The sequence below is a fragment of the Rutidosis leptorrhynchoides genome, chromosome 4, assembly GCF_046630445.1.
Source record: "Rutidosis leptorrhynchoides isolate AG116_Rl617_1_P2 chromosome 4, CSIRO_AGI_Rlap_v1, whole genome shotgun sequence".
Classification (NCBI taxonomy): Eukaryota; Viridiplantae; Streptophyta; class Magnoliopsida; order Asterales; family Asteraceae; genus Rutidosis; species Rutidosis leptorrhynchoides.
The window spans coordinates 240,048,906-240,070,392 of NC_092336.1; the positions used below are offsets into that span (position 1 = coordinate 240,048,906).

General features: G+C 36.5%; 2 protein-coding genes and 1 non-coding gene across 3 annotated transcripts; 2 read left to right on the forward strand and 1 right to left on the reverse strand.

Moving 5' to 3' along the window:
* Window positions 1-10,471: 10,471 nt before the first annotated feature.
* On the reverse strand, window positions 10,472-10,577 carry LOC139845658 (small nucleolar RNA R71). Its single transcript, XR_011758423.1, has one exon. It is a non-coding gene; the product is annotated as a small nucleolar RNA R71 (small nucleolar RNA).
* An 814-nt stretch (window positions 10,578-11,391) lies between these two features.
* On the forward strand, window positions 11,392-13,899 carry LOC139841510 (uncharacterized). Its single transcript, XM_071831724.1, has 4 exons — window positions 11,392-11,490; window positions 11,578-12,581; window positions 12,726-13,304; window positions 13,407-13,899. The coding sequence occupies exons 1-4, from the start codon at window positions 11,392-11,394 to the stop codon at window positions 13,897-13,899; spliced, it is 2,175 nt and encodes a 724-aa protein (XP_071687825.1).
* Window positions 13,900-15,010: 1,111 nt separating this feature from the next.
* Window positions 15,011-15,529, forward strand: LOC139841511 (uncharacterized). The gene has a single exon (XM_071831725.1). The coding sequence runs from the start codon at window positions 15,011-15,013 to the stop codon at window positions 15,527-15,529; it is 519 nt and encodes a 172-aa protein (XP_071687826.1).
* The last annotated feature ends 5,958 nt before the right edge of the window (window positions 15,530-21,487 follow it).

A 21,487-nucleotide genomic window follows, 5' to 3' on the forward strand; every position in this document is an offset into this window, starting at 1 on the left:
TGTGCACTTTTTGGTTTAAAAAAAAGTAGTTTTTGACTGTGACTGTATTTAACCCCGATAACTCAAAAGTCAAGTTTTTGTGTCGAATATTTGGAGGGTGATGTGGTAAAATCTGATTGGAAATTGAGTGTAAAAAAAATTAAATAATAAATATAAAATGTGTTGAGTTGTGATTGGAAGAGAAAAATATCAAATGCAAATTTACTCACGTCATATATTCGACTCACGCTTCCGTCAGTCACAAACTAACGCCGAGTAAACTGGTGTCAGTTCCGTCAACCGCTGCTAACTCCGTCAGCCGCGGCCAGCTCATTTGACGGGTTGGATTTAACACCTCGTTAGAACTAGCCTTATATTTTTTTATTTAACAGTAAACACAAATTTTATTTTAAAAAAACCCCACTCCCCTAGTAGATAAGAGATCAAACATTAAAATTACAATGGATCTGAAAGCTACTCATCCGATTGCGGGTTATAATTACCTATACTTTGCAATCAATGAAAACAAAAATTCCTAATAGAATCAAATAAGATCTCTATCTTCATCTTAGGGATCCAAATAGAACACTATTACGAAACCACCAAATGTGCCACACCAACGAAGCAACGATTATTTGCAGTCAAATCTGAGACTCGGATGGGCGTTGAACCGAATCACACCAAGACAGCCACAATTGCCAAGAGTCTGCCATCGAAATATCCAAATACGCACTTTTCACCATAGATCCAAAGCTATCGAGCATCCAAAAAAATATGATCGGCTGACTCTGTACAATGATTACACATGACGCAACCAATATGTTCGATTTCCATTATCCACTCAGAATAATTAAGATGAGTCGGTAATCTATCCCATGCTAAATGTCATAAGATAATGTTAACCTTTCACGGTACTTGCTTAATCCATTTAGTGTGCAACTCCGCATGCGGTAACAATCCATCATCCAAAGTATTGCGAGTGTCGCTAACTGTAAAAGAGTTATCTCCCGAAACCAACCATTCCCATGAGTCTCGATGAACGCCATTAAGCTTGACGTTACCCACATATGCGAGCAGTTGTTATAAAGAATCCATACTACATTGGCCAATATACTCCCTTGACCATTCTCATTTCCACTTCCCATCAACCAAGCGTTCGACCAATGAACAATCACCATTCACATCAAGGTGCATAAATCGATCAAACCAGAAAGCTAAACAACTATCTCCTTTCCAATTATCTTTCAAAAAACATATAAAATAGCCATTACCCACTTTAACTCGTAAAACATTAAACAGTAATGATCCATCACCTTTAATTTTAGTGAATAATCTAACAATCGAAGGTCATATACTGAAATGCCCCGTTCATATCGATTATAAACGTTTCATATTAATTGGTTTCATTGCGAGGTTTTGACCTCTATATGAGACGTTTTTCAAAGACTGCATTCGTTTTTAATACACACCATAACCTTTATTTTACCGACAAAGGTTTTGAAGACATAACATAGATTATCAAATAATGATAATCTAAATTAAAACGTTTACACACGACCATTACATAATGGTTTACAATAATAATATGTTACAACAACATAAAATCTCGAATGCAGTTTTTAAACAATATCATACAAGCATGCAGACTTCAAATCTTGTCTTTAATTAGCATGCGACAGCGGAAGCTCTTAATAATCACCTGAGAATGAACATGCTTAAAATGTCAACAAAAATGTTGGTGAGTTATAGGTTTAACCTATATATCAAATTAATAATAGACCACAAGATTTCATTTTTCATAAATAGCCATAAAAATCATTCATATGATTGAACACCTGGTAACCGACATTAACAGAATGCATCTAGAATATCCCCAACACAGAACCACTCGTCTGTAGAGAAAAATCAAAGTACTAAAGCAGTTCCAATTCTCTGACTGGGGCGTGTCAAAGCCCATAGATCTATCTTTAAGATTCGCGTCAATTACTGGCAATTATAATAAACACTAATTCTTAGGTTACCAAGTTCAAAAAGGGTGATATCCGGTATCGTAATTCAACATAGAATGTAGTTTCAATTACTTGTGTCTATTTTGAAAAACATTTATAAAACTGCATGTATTCTCATCCCCAAAAATATTAGATCGTAAAAAAATGGGACTATAACTCACTTTCACATATTCTTACTTCGTCGGAAAAAGACTTGGCTACGGGTCGATTCACGAACCTATAACAATTATATACATACATATCAAAGTATGATTGAAATATATTCACAACATTTTTATTACGTGTTGACGTTTTAAGTTGTTAAGTTAGCAGTCCAACGTTAGTAGTCCACAATTAGTAGTCCACAGTTAGTAGTACATAAATAAATCGATATAGTATATTGTCTTAATATTTTCAAGACCCATATTATCTCGAATCAATCCACGACCCATTGTATACATGTCTCAGACTCGATCATAACCCATGGTATATATATGATTTTAGAATTAACCTCGACCCATTATATGCTAACTCGAGCATTACCGCATATAATGTCTTATGGGTTATTCGAAATAATATATAGATGATGTCAATATGTTATGTCAAAACATTGTATACGTGTCTATGGTCTATCAAGACATGTATAATACAAGAAAGTTAGCTAAGATATAGTTAGTATAGATTTTTTATAAAAATTTCCGTAGCTAAAACTAGTAATTCTATCCAATTTTGTTTTACCCATAATTTCTTCGTTATAAATCCGTTTTGAGTGAATCAAATTTCTATGGTTTTATATAGAACTAAAATTTATAAAACTAAACAGAAAAAGTGATGGTTTATAGTCGGAGTTATAGGTTACAAGTCATTTTTGAAAGAGATAGTCATTTCAGTCAAAAGAACAACGTCTTGATGACCATTTTGAAAAACATACTTCTACTTTGAGTTTAACCAAGATTTTTGGATATAGTCTCATGTTCATATGCAATATCATTTTCCCAGAAGAACAGCTTTCAAATCAAAGATTTTCATAGTTTTTAATTATCCAACCCAAAACAGCCCCCGGTTTTACTACGACGGCGTATGTCCAGTTTTACGGGTGTTCTTCGTGTTTCCAATTTTTAAATCATTAAGTTAGCATATCATATAGATATAACACATGTGTTAAGTTGTTTTTATAAGTCAAGTTAGAAGGATTAACTTAGTTTGCGAACAAGTTTAGGATTAACTAAACTATGTTCTAGTGATTACAAGTTATATTCTTCGAATAATATAGTTATATATATATATATATATATATGAATCGAATGATGTTATGAACATCTTTACTACCTCAAGTATAGTAGATAAATCTACTGGAAATGATGAAAAAATAACTTGAGCTTCAAAGGATCTTTGACGGCTCGGAAGTTCTTGAAGTAGAATCATGACACAAAAATAAGTTCAAGTAAGATTACTACTTGAATTAAGATAGTTATGATTATAGAAATCGAATCAAAGTTTGGATATGAATATTACCTTGAATTAGAAAAATAACCTACTGTAAATAACAAATATTTCTTGATCTTAGATGATTACTTGAAATGGATTAGAAAGCTTGGAAGTAATCTAGTAAACTTGAAAGTGTTCTTGATGTGTTCTTGAGTAGTTGTTTTGTATGATGATTAAAACTTGAATTTATGAGCTAGATTAATGTAGGTTTTGATGAAGATGATGAAGAACACTTAGAACATCAAGATAAAACTTGAGAGAGATGTGTTTGATGCATGAAAGTTGGAATCAAAATTTGTTTATGGTTGGTGTAAGTTCACATGAATATGGAGTCAAGATATAGGCTCCATAAGTTTGTAATTTTGTTAGATATTTCATGCTAGATGTTAAATTATGGTTCTCACATGTTTAGGTGACTCATTAAGGCTGATAAGAGCTGATCATTGAATTGTATATACCAATAGTATATACATTTAGAAGCTGGGTATCATACGAGTACGAATACTGAATGAATACGAGTAGAAATGTTGATGAAAATGAATGGAAATATAATTGTAACCATTTGTGTTAAGTATGAGTGTTTTCATATATGTCTTGAAGTCCTTCAAATGTGTATTAATACATCCTAATACACTACATATATATACATTTTAATTAAGTCATTAAATCAACGTTAGTCGTTACATGCATGCGTTGTTTTGAAACCTTAAGTTAACGATCTCGTTAAATGTAATTAATCCCATTGTTATTATATCTAATGAGATGTTAAATTGTTATGTTATCATGATAACATAGTGTGTTAATATATCTTAATATGATATATAAATATTAAGACGTTATTACAACGATAATCGTTACATATAGATATTGTTTTGAATTCCTTAAGTTAGTAGTCTTGTTTTATGTATATAGTTTGTTGTTAATATACATAATGCGATACTTAAATATCATTTCATCATGTTAAACATATTCATAAGTCCATATATGTATTATCATGTCATATACAAGTTATAACGTTCGTGAATCATCGGATAAACTGGGTGGTCAAAAGTTTACATAAAAACCGTTTCAATTAATCAAGTCTTGACAAGTTTGATTGCTTAACATGTTGGAAACATTTATTCATGTAAATATTAATCTCATATAATATATAATCATTGAAAATTCCGGGTTATGACAGTACCTATCCGTTAAATAAATTTCGTCCCGAAATTTTAAGCTGTTGTAGGTGTTGTCTCATCTTCTGGAAATAAGTGCGGGTATTTCTATTTCATATAATCTTCACGCTCCTAGGTGAACTCAGGTCCTCTATGAGCATTCCATCGAACCTTAATGATTGGTATTTTGTTTTGCTTAAGTCCTTTAACTTCACGATCCATTATTTCGACGGGTTCTTCAATGAATTGTAGTTTTTTGTTGATCTTAATTTCGTCTAAAGGGATAGTGAGATCTTCTTTAGCTAAGAATTTCTTCAAATTCGAGATGTGGAAGGTATCATGTACACCAGCGAGTTGTTGCGGTAATTTAAGTCGGTAAGCTACCGGTCCAACATGATCAATAATCTTGAATGGACCAATGTATCTCGGGTTTAGTTTCCCCCATTTACCAAAGCGTACGACTCCCTTCCAAGGTGATACCTTAAGCATGACCATCTCACCAATCTCTAATTCTAGATCTTTTCTTCTAACGTCTGCGTAGCTCTTTTGTCGACTCTGGGCAGTTTTCCACCGTTGTTGAATTTGAATGATTTTCTCAGTAGTTTCTTGGATTATCTCCTGACCCGTAATTTGTCTATCCCCCACCTCGTTCCAACAAATCGAAGACCTGCATTTTCTACCATAAAGTACTTCGAATGGTGCTGCATTAATACTCGAATGGTAACTGTTGTTATAGGAAAACTCTGCTAATGGTAGATATCGATCCCAAACATTTCCAAAATCAATAACACATGCTCGTAGCATGTCTTCAAGCATCTGTATTGTCCTTTCACTCTGCCCATCAGTTTGTGGATGATAGGCAGTACTCATGTCTAGACGAGTCCCCAATGCTTGGTGTAACGACTGCCAATATCTTGAAACGAATCTGCCATCCCTATCAGAGATAATAGAGATTGGTATTACATGTCTGGAGATGACTTCTTTCAAGTATAGTCGTGCCAACTTTTCCATTTTATCATCTTCTCTCATATTGGTAGAAAGTGTGCTGATTTGGTAAGACGATCGACTATTACCCAAATTGTATCATAACCACTTGCAGTTCTCGACAATTTAGTAATGAAATCCATGGTAATGTTTTTCCATTTCCATTCAAGGATTTCAGGTTGTTGAAGTAGACCTGATGGTTTCTGATGTTCAGCTTTGACTTTAGAACAAGTCAAACATTCTCCTACGTATGTAGCAATATCGGCTTTCATACCCGGCCACCAAAACTGTTTCTTGAGATCTTGATACATCTTTCCCGCTCCGGGATGTATTGAATATCTGGTTTTATGTGCTTCCCTAAGTACCATTTCCCTCACATTTCTAAACTTTGGTACCCAAATTCTTTCCGCCATGTACCGGGTTCCGTCTTCCCGAATATTAAGTTGTTTCTCCGATCCATTGGATATTTCATTCTTCAAATTTCCTTATTTTAAAACACCTTGTTGTGCCTCTTTTATTCGAGTAGTAAGGTTATTATGAATAATTATATTCATAGCTTTTACTCGAATAGGTTCCCTGTCCTTTCTACCTAAAGCATCGGCTACCACATTTGCCTTCCCCGGGTGGTAACGAATCTCAAAGTCATAATCATTTCACAGCTCAATCCACCTACGCTGCCTCATGTTCAGTTGTTTTTTATTAAATATATGTTAGAGACTTTTGTGATCGGTATATATGATACATTTGACCCCATATAAGTAGTGCCTCCACATCTTTAATGCAAAAACAACAGTGCCCAATTCCAAATCATGAGTCGTATAATTCTGCTCGTGAATCTTCAATTGTCTAGACGCATAAGCAATTACCTTCTTTCGTTGCATTAATACAGAATCGAGACCTTACTTTGAAGCATCACAATAAATCACAAAATCATCATTCCCTTCAGGCAATGACAATATAGGTGCCGTAGTTAACTTTTTCTTCAACAATTGAAATGCTTTCTCTTGCTCATCCTTCCATTCAAATTTCTTCCCTTTATGCGTTAATGCAGTCAAGGATTTTGCTATTTTAAAGAAATCTTGGATGAATCTTCTATAGTAACCAGCCAATCCTAAAAATTGGCGTATCTGCGTCGGAGTTTTTGGGATTTCCCACTTTTTAACGGTTTCAATCTTTGCCGGATCAATCTGAATACCTTCTTTGCTCACTATGTGACCGAGGAATTGAACTTCTTTCAACCAAAATCACACTTTAAAAACTTAGCGTACAGTTTTTCCTTCCTCAATAATTCTAGAACCATTCTCAAATGTTCTCCGTGCTCTTGGTCATTCTTAGAGTAAATAAATATGTCATCAATGAAAACAATAACAAACTTGTCAAGATATGGTCTACACACTCGGTTCATGAGATCCATGAACACGGCTGGTACATTAGTTAAACCAAATGGCATAACCATAAACTCATAATGACCATAACGTGTTCTAAAAGCAGTCTTTGGAATATCATCATCCTTCACCCGCATTTGATGATACCCAGAACATAAATCAATCTTCGAATAAACCGACGATATCACACCCCCAAATAGGGCCTTGGTGAATGTGACCTTAATATCAAAATTACCAACATATTATATAAATGAGAACGACACTATATGATAAAAATAAACTTTATTGAGTACGCAGCGGAAAATAGAATGTCGTTACAAGAATGAAAATTACAATTAAGTAAATGTTCCAAATGCAAGAGTAATAAATGCGATAGTTCTTGATCCTAAGTCCAAGTAGCATCACATAAGTAGTAGGTAAGTAAACTTGATCAATCAGCACCTGAGACAAAACATGCTAAAGTGTCAACCAAAAATGGTTGAGTGAAATCATAGTTTTAACAAATATTTTTTACCGTTGTTTTAGACCACAAGATTTTTGTTTATAAAGTTGATCTCGCAGATCAAAAGTTATGCCAGTTCGTGATATTTAGACTAAACGCTTAAAGTTTGCCCCAATGACAAGTTGTTATGTCCTTGTCGGTTTAATTTCATTATTAAGTAATACAAAGACTTAGTCAAATGTATCGGGGACGTTACTCCCGATAGGTTTACCCCCAATAATTAAGAATGCATTTAACGAGCAATTAAAAATATCACTGTAGGGACTTTGCAGGACATAGCCAGGTATAGCATAGTTTAACAGTTGGTACTTGTGTCTAGATTGTAAATAGTAAAAGTAGCATGTGTCTCACCCCAGTATGTTAAAATAAATTGCTAGCAATAAAGAGTGGGGCTATGAGTTTACCTTAGTAAGTAGGAGAAGAGTTGTTATTCCTCGGAATAGAAGAGTTGGATGAATGTGAGCAGAAAGTCAACCTAATGACATTTAAGAGTAGTTAAGTGTTTTGCCCAAGTTTAAGTTTAAGTATGCAAGTGTTTAAGTGTAGTTTGTTTTACTAAGTTCCCATTCTTAGTAAGTTTCCACTTTTAGTAAGTTTCCATTTTTAGTAAGTTTCCGTTTTAGTAACTTAGTGTCGAACACTAGTGAGTTGTCCTTAATAAGTGATATTGCTCCATTTATATACATTTCTTGTCGCATTATCGATCTCATTTGTCTATGTTTCATGCTTATTTGAATATTTGTTGCACGCATTTGGTGAAGATTGAGTTCTTTGCGATTATTATGGTTCATGAAGATTTATATTCAATTATTGAAGATTTTAGTGACCGGAGAATCATTTATGCTTTGAAGATATAGTTTGGAATGATTTTCGTGAAAGTTTGGTTGAAGATTATCGAGCTCGGTACAGGATAATTTGGATCTATTATGCTTGTTGCGACATGTGGTGATTTATTGTATGGAAGATTGAACTTTGTTCTTATGCGCTACCATGCTCTAGGAACCAACAGAACAGACCTGGACTGCCGTGGACCGCCGGTCCACTGAGCAAAATCATTAACAGAAGTCACCTGGTCCGACTGTCCATTTTGGTCCGGCGGTCCAGCATCAGCTTTTAGCTTCGATAGTCAAAATGTGGTCCGGCGGTCCACTTTGGTCCAGCGGTCCACGACGGTTTCCAGCACTATTTAAAGCATTTTTTTGGCCATTTGAAAGGACATCATCTCCACTTTTCATCTACACTTCGTGTTTCCAGCCATTTTTAGGCAATTTTTAGGGTTCATAACATATATCTTTCATCTTTAATTTGCAAGTACTCAAACAATTGTTGGATTGATTCATCTTTACAATTGGTATTGATCTTTATTACTCTTTATTTATTTAATCATGGTTTATGCTTCTTTTGATTACATGCTTGATTTATCTTTTGCTATGCTAGGCTAAAATCTTAGTGTGTTTACTTGATTGTGAACCTTTGATGGTGGAGTGTTAATAATATGTAATATTGTTGCGTTATTTGACTTTTGATTGTGTTTTCAACCAAAGATCCATCGTTGCTAGGGTATGATATTTTACTCCAGTTACATGAGTTGTTGAGTGATTAACGAGAGTTATTTCACAATATATGACTTGTGCTTCAACACCACTGGTGATCTAGACAATGATATGAATATTACCGAGAGATTGGTATATAAGTGTAATTGGTGATTGGTTGATATTGAAATCTTGCAATTGTGTAATTGTATACGGCAGCCCGTTGTGATTTGTGGTTCTACGAGAGTAGAACTGGGTTGAGTCTCACAATCATTAGTTGTGTATAGTTTGACTAACAGGGAAAGATCGGCGATAGTTGATTAATTCTTGTTGGTTGAAGTCGCGTGATTATTTGGCCAGTAGTCATAAGACTATATACTGTTAACAAAATAATCGATTTAATTCCTATACAATCCACGTCGAAGGGAATCATTCAAGTGGGCACCATTTCCTTATTATTGTTATCGCTTTACTCACGTATTTTTATATTGTCAAAATCAAAACAAAACTCCCCTTTTTCTACTACAGTAATATTACTTGATTATCAAATTCTGAATCACATTACTCTCTGTGGATCGACCGGAACTACCTTTAACTACCTACATATGACTAGGATTCGATACCCATTTGTGTGTTAGTAAATTAAAACATTTTTGTCCCATCTTTATAAGTATAATAAATGCACATCAACTTTTGGCGCCGCTGCCGGGGAGTTCGGTGTTTTTAGAATTTTATTATCTATTTTGTTACTGGATCCTTTCGTTAGGATTTATCCCACGAAAGTTACTTTTTCTGTTTACGGTTTTCTTGTTTGTGCTTGTGATCTTACAGCTAGGTGACAAGGTTTATGCCCCGTTTGCTTACGGGAAAACTGGTAGAACCTCATCCTGAGCCGGAGAGAAAGTTTCATAAGGATACCAAGAAGACCAAAGCTCAAAAGAAGAACCAACAACCAAAGGGAAGTCCAGTGGAACTAAAGAAAAGATTGAGACAGAATCGGAAACTAGTGGTCCCACTCCTGATTTGGAGCTAACAGTTCACGAAGAAACATTTGAAGAAGAAGAAGAGGAAATGGCAGAGAATCCAGATGATCAACCGATGTGGACCACGAGACAAACTGCACCTCCGGCAATTTTACCCGTCATTCGAAGGCCCGACATTACGGCCCAAACTTGGGAGGTTAAGAGTCAATTTATTCATATGTTGCGTGAGAAGTTGTTTAATGGAAGGACCAACAATAATCCGATTGAACACATGGAACAATTTGAGGATTTGTGTCAAATGTACAAGAATCAAGGTGTAACTGACGATGCTTTCAAATTGAGAACTTTCCCGTATTCCTTATCAGGTGATGCTAGTGCATGGTTGAAATCTTTGCAACCCGACTCCATTACTACATTTGCTCAATTGAGGGATAAGTTTATTTCGAGGTATTTTCCACCGGCTAAGGCCGAAAAGTTACGAATGGATATTAATTCCTTTTCTCAGAAACATGATGAATCACTTTATGAAGCTTGGGAACGCTTAAAGCGAATGTTGAGAAATTGCCCGCAACACGGGTTACAAAAAGGGCAAATCGTCCAAACTTTTTATCGAGGGGTCGATGAACATACAGGAGGTATTCTTGATTCTTCGGCGGGTGGTGTGTTTTTGTATAAGTCTCCAAACCAAGCTTATCAATTTTTGGAAGACATTTCCGTTCATACATTTGAATGGACACCTTTGAGGGATACACCGGTTAGGAAAGCGATTGCTAATGTGGTTTCGAAGGATGATAGTGGTGAGACGATTGCTTCATTATCTAATCAATTCAAAAAGTTTGGAAAGGACATTGAGAAGTTAACTTCAACGGTTGTCGCTATGCAAGTGGGGTGCGAAACATGTAGCGGGCCCCATCTCACTAAAGATTGTGATGTTAATGATCGATCGATGATGTCTGATGCAAATTTTCTTGGTTATTTGAAAAAGGGGGATGTGACATTTCAAGATTTTCTGGTTTATCAAGGTGGTAGCTCTAATTATCAAGGTGGTAGTTCAAATGCGAATCAAGCTAGGAACACGGGGTTCCAAGGTAATCAAAAGACCTTTGCATTTCAAAGAGGTGGACCGCCAGGTTTCCAAAACCGAAACCAAAATCAACAACATTACCAACCACCCCAACAACACTATCAACCACCCGTAGCCCCAACCCAAAATCAATATCAACCACCCGTAGCCCAAACCCCGTATACTCAACCCGTTCAACCCCAAGCCCCGAAGAAGGATAGTTTAGAAGATTTGTTGAGAAGTTATATGATCAAGACGGATGAGAGGAATGAGTTGGTAAATCAACAAGTGTGAAACCAACAAGCGTTAATTCATAATCTTGAGAGACACATGGGTCGTATCGCACAAATGTTATCGGAGAGACAACTGGGTTCCCTTCCGGCTAATACTCAAGCTAATCCGAATATTGGGCCAATGAAGAACGAGCATGTGAATGCCATTACCACGCGGAGTGGTTTGATTATTAACCTGGAGACTCCCAAGTCTCCGACTCTTGTTTCTCCTTCTATTTTGTAGGTACCCAACAAGGACGAGCCCGTAGTTATTGAAAAGGAAAAAGAGCCTGAAGCTTCGACCACTGTAAAAGCTAAAGTGAGTCAAGAACCACTGGCGAGGGTGTACAAAGCACCAATTCCTTACCCTCAAAGGTTGAAGAAAGACAAGCTTGCAAGTCAATACAAGAAATTTTCCTACATGATCAAACAAATTAGCGTTAACATGCCATTGAAGGATGTTTTGTTGGGCATGCAAAATTATGGGAGGTTTATCAAGGACCTCATTTCTGATAAGGGTAAATATGAGGAGGTGTCCACCACATTCCTCAATGAGGAGTGCTCGGCTATCTTGAAAAAGCAAAATACACCCCCAAAGTTAGGTGACACGGGTAGTTTTCTTATCCCATGCAAGATGGGAGATTCGGTGGTGTATGATGCACTCGCCGACCTGGGCGCAAGTATTAACTTAATGCCTTATTCCTTATATCTCAAACTTGGCCTAGGAGAGTTGACACCCACTAGGATGGGAATTAGATTAGCAGACTGTTCATGTAGCTATCCGATCGGTAAAGCCGAGGATTTACCCGTGGGTGTAAATTCATTCACCTTTCCTACTGATTTTGTTATCCTAGAAATGGAGGAGGATGCTAAGGTACCACTCATCTTGGGTCATCCCTTCCTCAACACCGTTGATGCCATTATTTTTGTCCAAAAGAAGCAATTGAGCATTGGTGTCGGTGACGAGAGGGTTACCTTTAGTGTAGATAAAGCCATGAAATACCCTAGTTCATCCGATGATTCATGTTTTAGGATTGATGTTATTGATAATTGTGTTGATGATGACTTGCAGGAACTCTTTGGAATTGATACTTCCGATGTCACCCCATTGGGTGAAAGTGATGAGTTTCATGTTGAGTCGGAACTAGAAGAATTGTTGAAGGTTGTTACCGATTTTGAGGATAAAGATGTTGAAAATTTTGATCTCAAGGAGGAGGAACCATTTGAAGAAATCAAGAATGAAGATCGGTTCCGAATTAAAAACTCCTTAGAATAACCACCCACCTTAGATCTTAAGGAACTTCCAAGTCATTTGGAATATGCTTTTTTACAAGGTACGTCACAACTACCGGTTGTTATTTCTTCTCATCTAACCGGTGACGAAAGGGGTAGGTTATTAAATGTTCTTAGGGACCATAAAAGGGCTATAGCATGGAAGACGACCGATATTTCGGGTATTAATCCTTCTTTTTGCACTCACAAAATCCTCGTGGAGGATGAGTATAAACCGGTTGTTCAAAGAAAAAGAAGGTTAAACCCGAATATGAAGGAAGTTGTTAAGAAGGAGGTAGTCAAATTACTTGACGCCGGGTTGATATACCCTATCTCCGATAGCCCATGGGTGAGTTCCGTACAAGTTGTACCCAAAAAAGGGGGTACCACCGTTGTGCTAAATGAAAGGAACGAACTTGTTCCAACACGTACGGTGACAGGGTGGAGAGTATGCATCGATTATCGTCGTTTAAACGACGCCACCAGGAAGGATCATTTCCCGCTACCATTCATTGACCAAATGCTTGAACGTTTGGCGGGGAAGGAATTCTATTGTTTCCTGGATGGATTTTCCGGGTACTATCAAATCCCCATTGACCCCAAGGATCAAGAGAAAACTACTTTCACTTGTCCTTATGGTACATTTGCATATAAGCATATGCCATTCGGGTTGTGCAATGCACCCGGCACTTTCCAACGGTGCATGATGGCAATCTTCCATGACATGGTCGAGGAGTGTATGGAAGTTTTTATGGATGACTTCTCCATCTTTGGAGACTCCTTTGACCATTGTCTTTCTAGTCTTGAGCGAATGCTCATCCCTTGCGAAAAGTTAAACCTTGTCTTGAATTGGGAGAAGTGCCACTTCATGGTGAAGGAAGGCATTGTTCTCGGTCATAAAAGTTCTCGTGTGGGGATTGAGGTAGATCCGGCTAAAATTGATGTTATTCATAAGCTTCCTCATCTCACCAATGTTAAAGCAATCCGTAGTTTTCTTGGTCATGCGGGTTTTTATCGGCGGTTTATCAAAGATTTTTCCAAGATTGCCCGCCCCTTGACTAAACTACTTGAGAAGGACATTCCATTCGATTTTAATGATGATTGTGTGAACGCCTTTTCCATTCTCAAAGAGAAGCTAACACACGCTCCGATTATGGTTTCACCCGATTGGGCATTACCTTTCGAGCTCATGTGTGATGCGAGTGATGTCGCCTTAGGCGCGGTCTTGGGACAAAGGAAGATCAATCACTTCCAACCAATTTATTATGCAAGTAAGACGCTTACGGGAGCTTAAATGAATTATACCACGATAGAAAAAGAGCTCCTAGCGGTTGTCTTTGCTTTTGATAAGTTTCGTTCTTATTTGGTTTTGTCCAAAACCGTGGTCTACACCGATCACTCGGCTCTAAAATACCCCTTTGCTAAGACAGATTCTAAGCCACGTCTCATTCTTTGGGTTCTTCTTTTGCAAGAATTTGACATCGAGATAAAGGATAAGAGAGGAGTCGAGAATCTTGTGGCGGATCATTTATCAAGGTTAGAGAACCCGGAATTGGAGAGACTTGACGAATCGGTTATTCGTGATACATTCCCCGATGAGTCTCTCTTGAGGGTTGATGATGCATCTGATGTCCCTTGGTTTGTGGATTTCGTGAACTATCTCACTTCGAGTGTTCTAGTGTCAGGAATGACTCATCAATAAAAGAATAAATTCTTTTCTGATTTGAGATATTATTTTTGGGAACACCCGGATCTATTTCGTGTAGGGGCAGACCAAGTGGTTCATCGATGTGTGTTTGGTAAAGAGGCTCGACAAATTCTCGAGCATTGTCACTTAGGACCTACGGGTGGGCATTTTGGGCCGAGCTACACGGCTAAAAAGGTTTTTGACTCAGGTTTCTATTGGCCCACGATCTTCAAAGACACCCATGCCATGGTCCGAACTAGTGATGCTTGCCAACGATCAGGGAATATATCCAAAAGGGATGAAATGCCCCAACAAGGCATCCAAGTTTGTGAAGTATTCGATATTTAGGGAATTGATTTTATGGGTCCCTTTCCTACTTCGAATAAATGCAAGTATATTCTCGTTGCGGTTGATTATGTCTCTAAGTGAGCCGAAGCAAAGGCTTTACCCACGAATGATGCGCGAGTTGTTGTGAGTTTCTTGAAGAATTTGTTCTCACGCTTCGGGATTCCGAGAGCGTTAATTTTTGACCGTGGCACTCATTTTGCCAATTCTCTACTTAAGAAGGTGCTCAAGAAGTATGGGGTAAATCATCGCTTCTTGACTCCTTACCACCCACAAACTAGTGGGCAAGTAGAGAATATCAATCGCAGTCTCAAGCGTATTCTTGAAAGAACGGTGAATGATAATCCTAGGATTTGGCACCGGAAGTTGGATGATGCCTTGTGGGCGTTCCGAACCGCGTTCAAGATGCCCATTGGAACAACACCTTTTTCAATTAGTTTATGGAAAGGCATGCCACCTTCCGGTCGAAGTTGATCATAGAGCTTATTGGGCGCTCAAGTTGTGCAACACTGATTTAGCCAAAGCGGGTGAATCGAGGTTTTTACAATTGCACGAATTAGAGGAGTTAAGATTAGAGGCTTATGAAAATTCCATCTCTTATAAAGAGAAAACTAAGCGATGGCACGATGCCCGCTTGAAAGGGAGAAAAGAGTTTAAGGAGGGTGACAGAGTGTTAATGTTCTTGTCGCGTTACAAGTTTTCACCAGGAAAACTTAGGTCCCGATGGTCGGGACCGTATGTGGTCAAACGCGTTTTTCCCTCCGGTTATGTCGAATTGATTGGAAATGATGGTAATAATTTCAAGGTGAATGGGCACCGATTGAAGCTTTATTATGATGGTGTCGATGTAACGGAGCGTGAGGATCTCACGTTTTACCCCAAGGCTAACTAAGCTTGGGGTGAGTCGCATGACCGACTCGAAGAAAAATGTTCACACAATTTGTATCGTTTGTATATTTCATCATTGGCATGTTTACTGTAGTCATTTGCATGATTTTAATGTTCGTTAATACCGTTGCTATATTTGTTTGCATGTTTTTTTAGTGGTCTACTTGGTATTTGTATGCTTGATCATGTTAAGGTTTTAACAGAGCAACAGTGGGCCAACGGTCCAACATGGACCTCCGGGACAATTTATACTTTTTTGTTTACAGTCAGCATTTGGCCCGTCTTCCCACCTTGGTCCGTCGGTCTACACTTTAAAGGGAAATTTTAACAGGTCACCTCCAGACCGTCGGTCCTCCTTGGTCCGTCGGTCCAATTTTTGAGGTCAAATTTTGACAGAAAGCATTTGGGCCGTTGGTCCTTCTTATTCCGTCGGTCCACATAAAAAAAATTGAAAAATGATGTAGAAAAAAAAGAAAAAAAGTGAATTATTATGTTATTTTTGTTTTCATTGTAATTGTAATTGTAATGATAGTATCGAATAAGGCTCTGAAGGAAGACTCCTGTGTGTGAATCCAGATCCGGTTAAGTGTAGTCACGCTTGAATAAACCGTAGTGACTTGTCAATCGATTGGTAATAACGTGTTAGCTTTGCCTTTACACCATTTTATACATGTGTCATGACTACCCTATTCACCTAATCCGTATAGCTTGACCCGTATTGTATTCCCTTTTGATACCATGCTTGGTGCTCACGCCGGTTTGAACATAATTTTTGTGACCTCGACTTGATTGGCTCACCTCTTGACCCGATGTCTTACCTAGTTTGGGAGTTGAGTGAATTTTTAGGTTTTACCCATTTGGTGAGGTACTTTGTCATGCTATCTCGGTCCTAATTGTGATTTCTAGAGACGATTGCTTAATTGCGATTTCTAGGCATCTCGTAGTTTTGAGAAATTAAAGTTGTATGATATGCGGGATTGCTTGGGTGACTTACGTTACTTAAGTCCTAGCCTTTTTCATACATTTCTCTTTACACTTGCCTTAAATTGCCAGAGAAGTATTTTTAACTTAATTGTGATTTTTATTTTGCTTGAGGGCAAGCAAAGGTCAAGTGTGGGGGGATTTGAAATTGCTCCATTTATATACATTTCTTGTCGCATTATCGATCTCATTTGTCTATGTTTCATGCTTGTTTGAAGATTTGTTGCACGCATTTGGTGAAGATTGAGTTCTTTGCAATTATTATGGTTCGTGAAGATTTATATTCAATTATTGAAGATTTTAGTGACCGAAGGATCATTTATGCTTTGAAGATATAGTTTGGAATGATTTTCGTGAAAGTTTGGTTGAAGATTATCGAGCTCGGTACAGGATAATTTGGATCTATTAAGCTTGTTGCGACATGTGGTGATTTATTGTGTGGAAGATTGAACTTTGTTCTTAACCAACAGAACAAACTTGGACTGCCATGGACCGCCGTTCCACTGAGAAAAATCATTAACAGAAGTCACCTGGTCCGACCGTCCATTTTGGTCCGGCGGTCCAGCATCAGCTTTTAGCTTCGATAGTCAAAATGTGGTCCGGCTGTCCACGACGGTTTCCAGCACTATTTAAAGCATTTTTTTGCCATTTGAAAGGACATCATCTCCACTTTTCATCTACACTTCGTGTTTCCAGCTATTTTTGGGCAATTTTTAGGGTTCATAACATATATCTTTCATCTTTAATTTGCAAGTACTCAAACAATTATTAGATTGATTCATCTTTACAATTGGTATTGATCTTTATTACTCTTTATTTATTTAATCATGGTTTATGCTTCTTTTGATTACATGCTTGATTTATCTTTTGCTATGCTAGGCTAAAATCTTAGTGTGTTCACTTGATTGTGAACCTTTGATGGTGGATTGTTAATAATATGTAATATTGTTGTGTTATTTGACTTTTGATTGTGTGTTCAACCAAAGATCCATCGTTGCTAGGGTTTGATATTTTACTCCAATTACATGAGTTGTTGAGTGATTAACGAGAGTTATTTCACAATATATGACTTGTGCTTCAACACCACTTTTGATCTAGACAATGATATGAATATTACCGAGAGATTGGTATATAAGTGTAATTGGTGATTGGTTGATATTGAAACCTTGCAATTGGGTAATTGTATATGTTAGCCCGTTGTGATTTGTGGTTCTACGAGAGTAGAACTGGGTTGAGTCTCACAATCATTAGTCGGGTATAGTTTGACTAACAGGGAAAGATCGACGAGAGTTGATTAATTCTTGTTGGTTGAAGTCGCGTGATTATTTGGCCAGTAGTCATAAGACTATATACCGTTAACAAAATAATCAATTTAATTCCTATACAATCCACGTCGAAGGGAATCATTCAATTGGGCACCATTTCCTTATTATTGTTATCGCTTTACTCACGTATTTTTATATTGTCAAAATCAAAACAAAACTCCCCTTTTTCTACTACAGTAATATTACTTGATTATCGAATTTTGAATCACATTACTCCCTGTGGATCGGTCAGAACTACTTTTAACTACCTACATATGACTGGGATTCGTTGCCCATTTGTGTGTTAGTAAATTAAACTGTTTTTGTCCCATCTTTATAATTATAATAAACGCACATCAATAAGTCTACCACTTATTAAGTGTGAAAGTAACTAAGTGAGTGTATGATTACTATAGTCGGGTTTGATATTGTGCACCATACCCAAATATCTATGACACCGCCGAGTCACTTGAATGATCAATTGTTACCGGTTGGCCCAGGATCTCTTGACCAAAATCTAAGTTTGGCATTCGAGATCCACAAGCATCCCATAATGGTACCAAGGATCATCCTAGGCCTTAAGCAGCGTCGACGTTCGAGTAAATTCACGCTATCGTGAATGACTATTGTAATCGTATGTCATAATCTTATAATATAAGTATTATAATATAAGTAGTACATTATAAGTGTTAGTACTAGTATAAGTGTACTAGTGTTAGGTAGTAGTATGTAGTATAAGTAGTAATATTAAGGTTTTAATTAATTAGAGTAGTTAGGTTTTAATAATAAATAAATGATTAGGGTTTAGTAAAGTAATGATTAATGATTAAAAATGATTAGGTAATGATTATTATGTAATTAGGGTTATATAATAAATGTTTAAGTAGTATTAGGGTTTTAAGTATTAAATATGTATATATGTATATGTATCGTGTATATGTATATATATATATATATATATATATATATATATATATATATATGTTTTGTTTTTTTATGTATATATGTATATATAGCCGTATATATGTATATATATATATATATATGTATATGTATTTTTTTTATTTATGTATATGTATTTGTGGTATATATATATATATATTGTTTCTATTTTAAACCATTAACAAATCTTTTGTAAATCTTTAGGGTTTTGAAGATCTAAACATTTTCCCATCTTTTTTTTAAACCGTATGTATGTATGTATATGTATATTTATATTTTTTTTACATGAACAATATGAATGTTAAGATCATGCATGAATATTATTATGAATATAAACATAAATTGAAGATAGAATTTAAAAGATTTGGATCTAGGGTTTTACCTTGATAATGTATGATGAAGATTAACAATAAGAAAAGAAGAACACTTGAAGATGAAGATCAAAGCACTCCAAAAATCAAGAACACCTCGAAGATCTTGATGAACACGAAGAACACGATGAATATCACTTGAAGGTGGTGGTGGTGTTCTTGGCCGAAAATCCCAAGAGAGGAGAGGGAGAGATTGTGATTTTGAGAGGTGATTATGAATGAGACAATGGGATGAGAAAACCCTTAACCTAGCTCCTTATTTATACACACACATGGAGCATTCTAGAACTAGGTTTAGGTTAGAAATACTTGGAGGAAAAGTTAGGGTTTAAGGTGGTGGTTATGGTGGCCGAAAATGGGAGGCCAAAAGGGTCATTTCATCCCTTTTTTTTGTAAAATTCGGCTAGGGCAAATCAAAGGATGGGTTTGGAACTTTTTCATTTTAAACCTTGTACTTTAGATTAGTTTAAATGATTCCAAACTTGTTTAAGATTAATTAGTTACATACATTAAGTTTTAGTTTATTACATTTTGTTCATGGAAGTTAATAAGCTTATCATTTCCATCTTTTATTAACTTGTCAATTATTACACAAAGTTAATTAATATGTTTTATAATTCTTAATACTTAACAATTGTTGATTAAAGTTTAATCATTAAGTTTTAATTATATTGTTGGGCATTTATGTGACGCACCGTACAAAATTAACGTGTACGGATCATCAGCAACAGGATCATTACCAGGTCAAACACTATATGCTGTTTTAAAATAAGTTTGCATTCATAAGAAAAGGTGACGTCATAACTAACGTCAAATGTTTAACATACGATAGTGTGCTTCTACGAATAGAAGGCAATAATAATAGTACGTGACCCAATGGTCATTACAAATTCATTATTTCAAAAGTAACATAGTTTGAATGCAAAATAAATGTTTCATGCGGAGACATCTCTAACAGAAGCAGCGGGTGTCTACACAGCAATACTACAACAGCGGAAGCAATCAAACCTCTAAGCACCTGAGAAAACATGCTTAAAAACATCAACACGAATGTTGGTGAGCTATAGTATAAGTATAACAGTAATGTAAGGTAGGCCACGAGATTTCGTATTTTAAAACAGTATGAAAAGTAAATGTTCAACCGTGGGCACTTGGTAAGTAACTTAACGTAATATCACCCCCTAAAAGTACACTTGGAGAGTGCGTAAGTTTATGAAGTATTAAACACCCGTTAAATGCTAGCGCTACTAGCCCGAGTGGAGATGTCAGCGCTACTAGCCCGAGTGGAGATGTCAAACCCTATGGATCCATACCTAAGATTCGCATTCACCGGTTCAAAGACCAATGACTAAACGTTACCGAACTAAGGGGAAAGTTTATGCCGTTGTATAACCCACACATATATAAAGTTTAAGTACTCGTGCCTAGTATGTAAAACGTTAAAAGTGCATGTATTCTCAGTTCCCAAAATAGTTAAAGTAAAAAGGGATGCTATAACTCACAGTGAAAAGTAGTAAAGTCGGTACGAGATAAGTAAGCAAGTAGTTGGTCCAAAAGGTCCTCAACCTAAGTCAAAAGTTACTAAGTCAGTAAATCGTTCCCAAAGGTTTAAAATTATGTAAATTAGATCTTAAGTATCATCATCATTCATCATTAATCAAAAAGTGTAATGTAAGTTTCAATCAAGAATAGAGTTCGAAACAAAGGCTGACTTCGTTCAGCCTCCACGACCTCTATACAAACTGAAATGAGGTGAGACCAGTGGCCATGGCTCCATATATGAGTCCCCTAGTGCCTGACCAATTTACAGAACCAAACTCGTCTTTGTTTGACTGTGGTGATGGTTTAAGTGCGAGTAGGTCAGAAATTTCAGCACAACGTTATAAGGGCGTAGTGACTTTCGGAAGGCTATAAATCCTAAACCGTAAGTCGGATTAAGACGAGGCCTAAATGTAAAATCATCTACTCGAACCGAGCTAACTGGAAATCAACTTTCCAGTAGCCCAGGAAGCTGATCAGATATTAAAAACAGTAAACAAAGTGCTCCGGTGGGTTCTTGGTGCTTGATGTTCATCACGGTTCTCATCCTTGATGCTTGTAGCTTCAAGTGTACAACTCGTTGATGTTTTTGCATCATATTTACCAAGTTTTGACCATTATAACACTAGTGTATGTCTAAGATATGTAGCACAACTCATTTAAGGGTTGCAAGTAGGTTGATGAACCAAAGTTACATCAAGATCTTAGATCCGACACATACATGAGTTCTAATAATAATATTAAGCTATAAACTTGAAAGTATACTAAATAAAAAAGATCTTAAGTTGTAGAACTTTGATCTTAGTTAGATCTTGAAGATCCTAG

Bases quoted from the DNA above. Each gene is read 5' to 3' on its own strand.
- LOC139841511 (XM_071831725.1), top strand. From the start codon at position 15,011: ATGCCTTGTGGGCGTTCCGAACCGCGTTCAAGATGCCCATTGGAACAA.
- LOC139841510 (XM_071831724.1), top strand. From the start codon at position 11,392: ATGGGTCGTATCGCACAAATGTTATCGGAGAGACAACTGGGTTCCCTT. The intron at 11,491-11,577 runs GTGAATGCCATT...TCTATTTTGTAG, and splicing joins GGCCAATGAAGAACGAGCAT to GTACCCAACAAGGACGAGCC. The intron at 13,305-13,406 runs GTGCATGATGGC...TTGTCTTTCTAG, and splicing joins GCACCCGGCACTTTCCAACG to TCTTGAGCGAATGCTCATCC.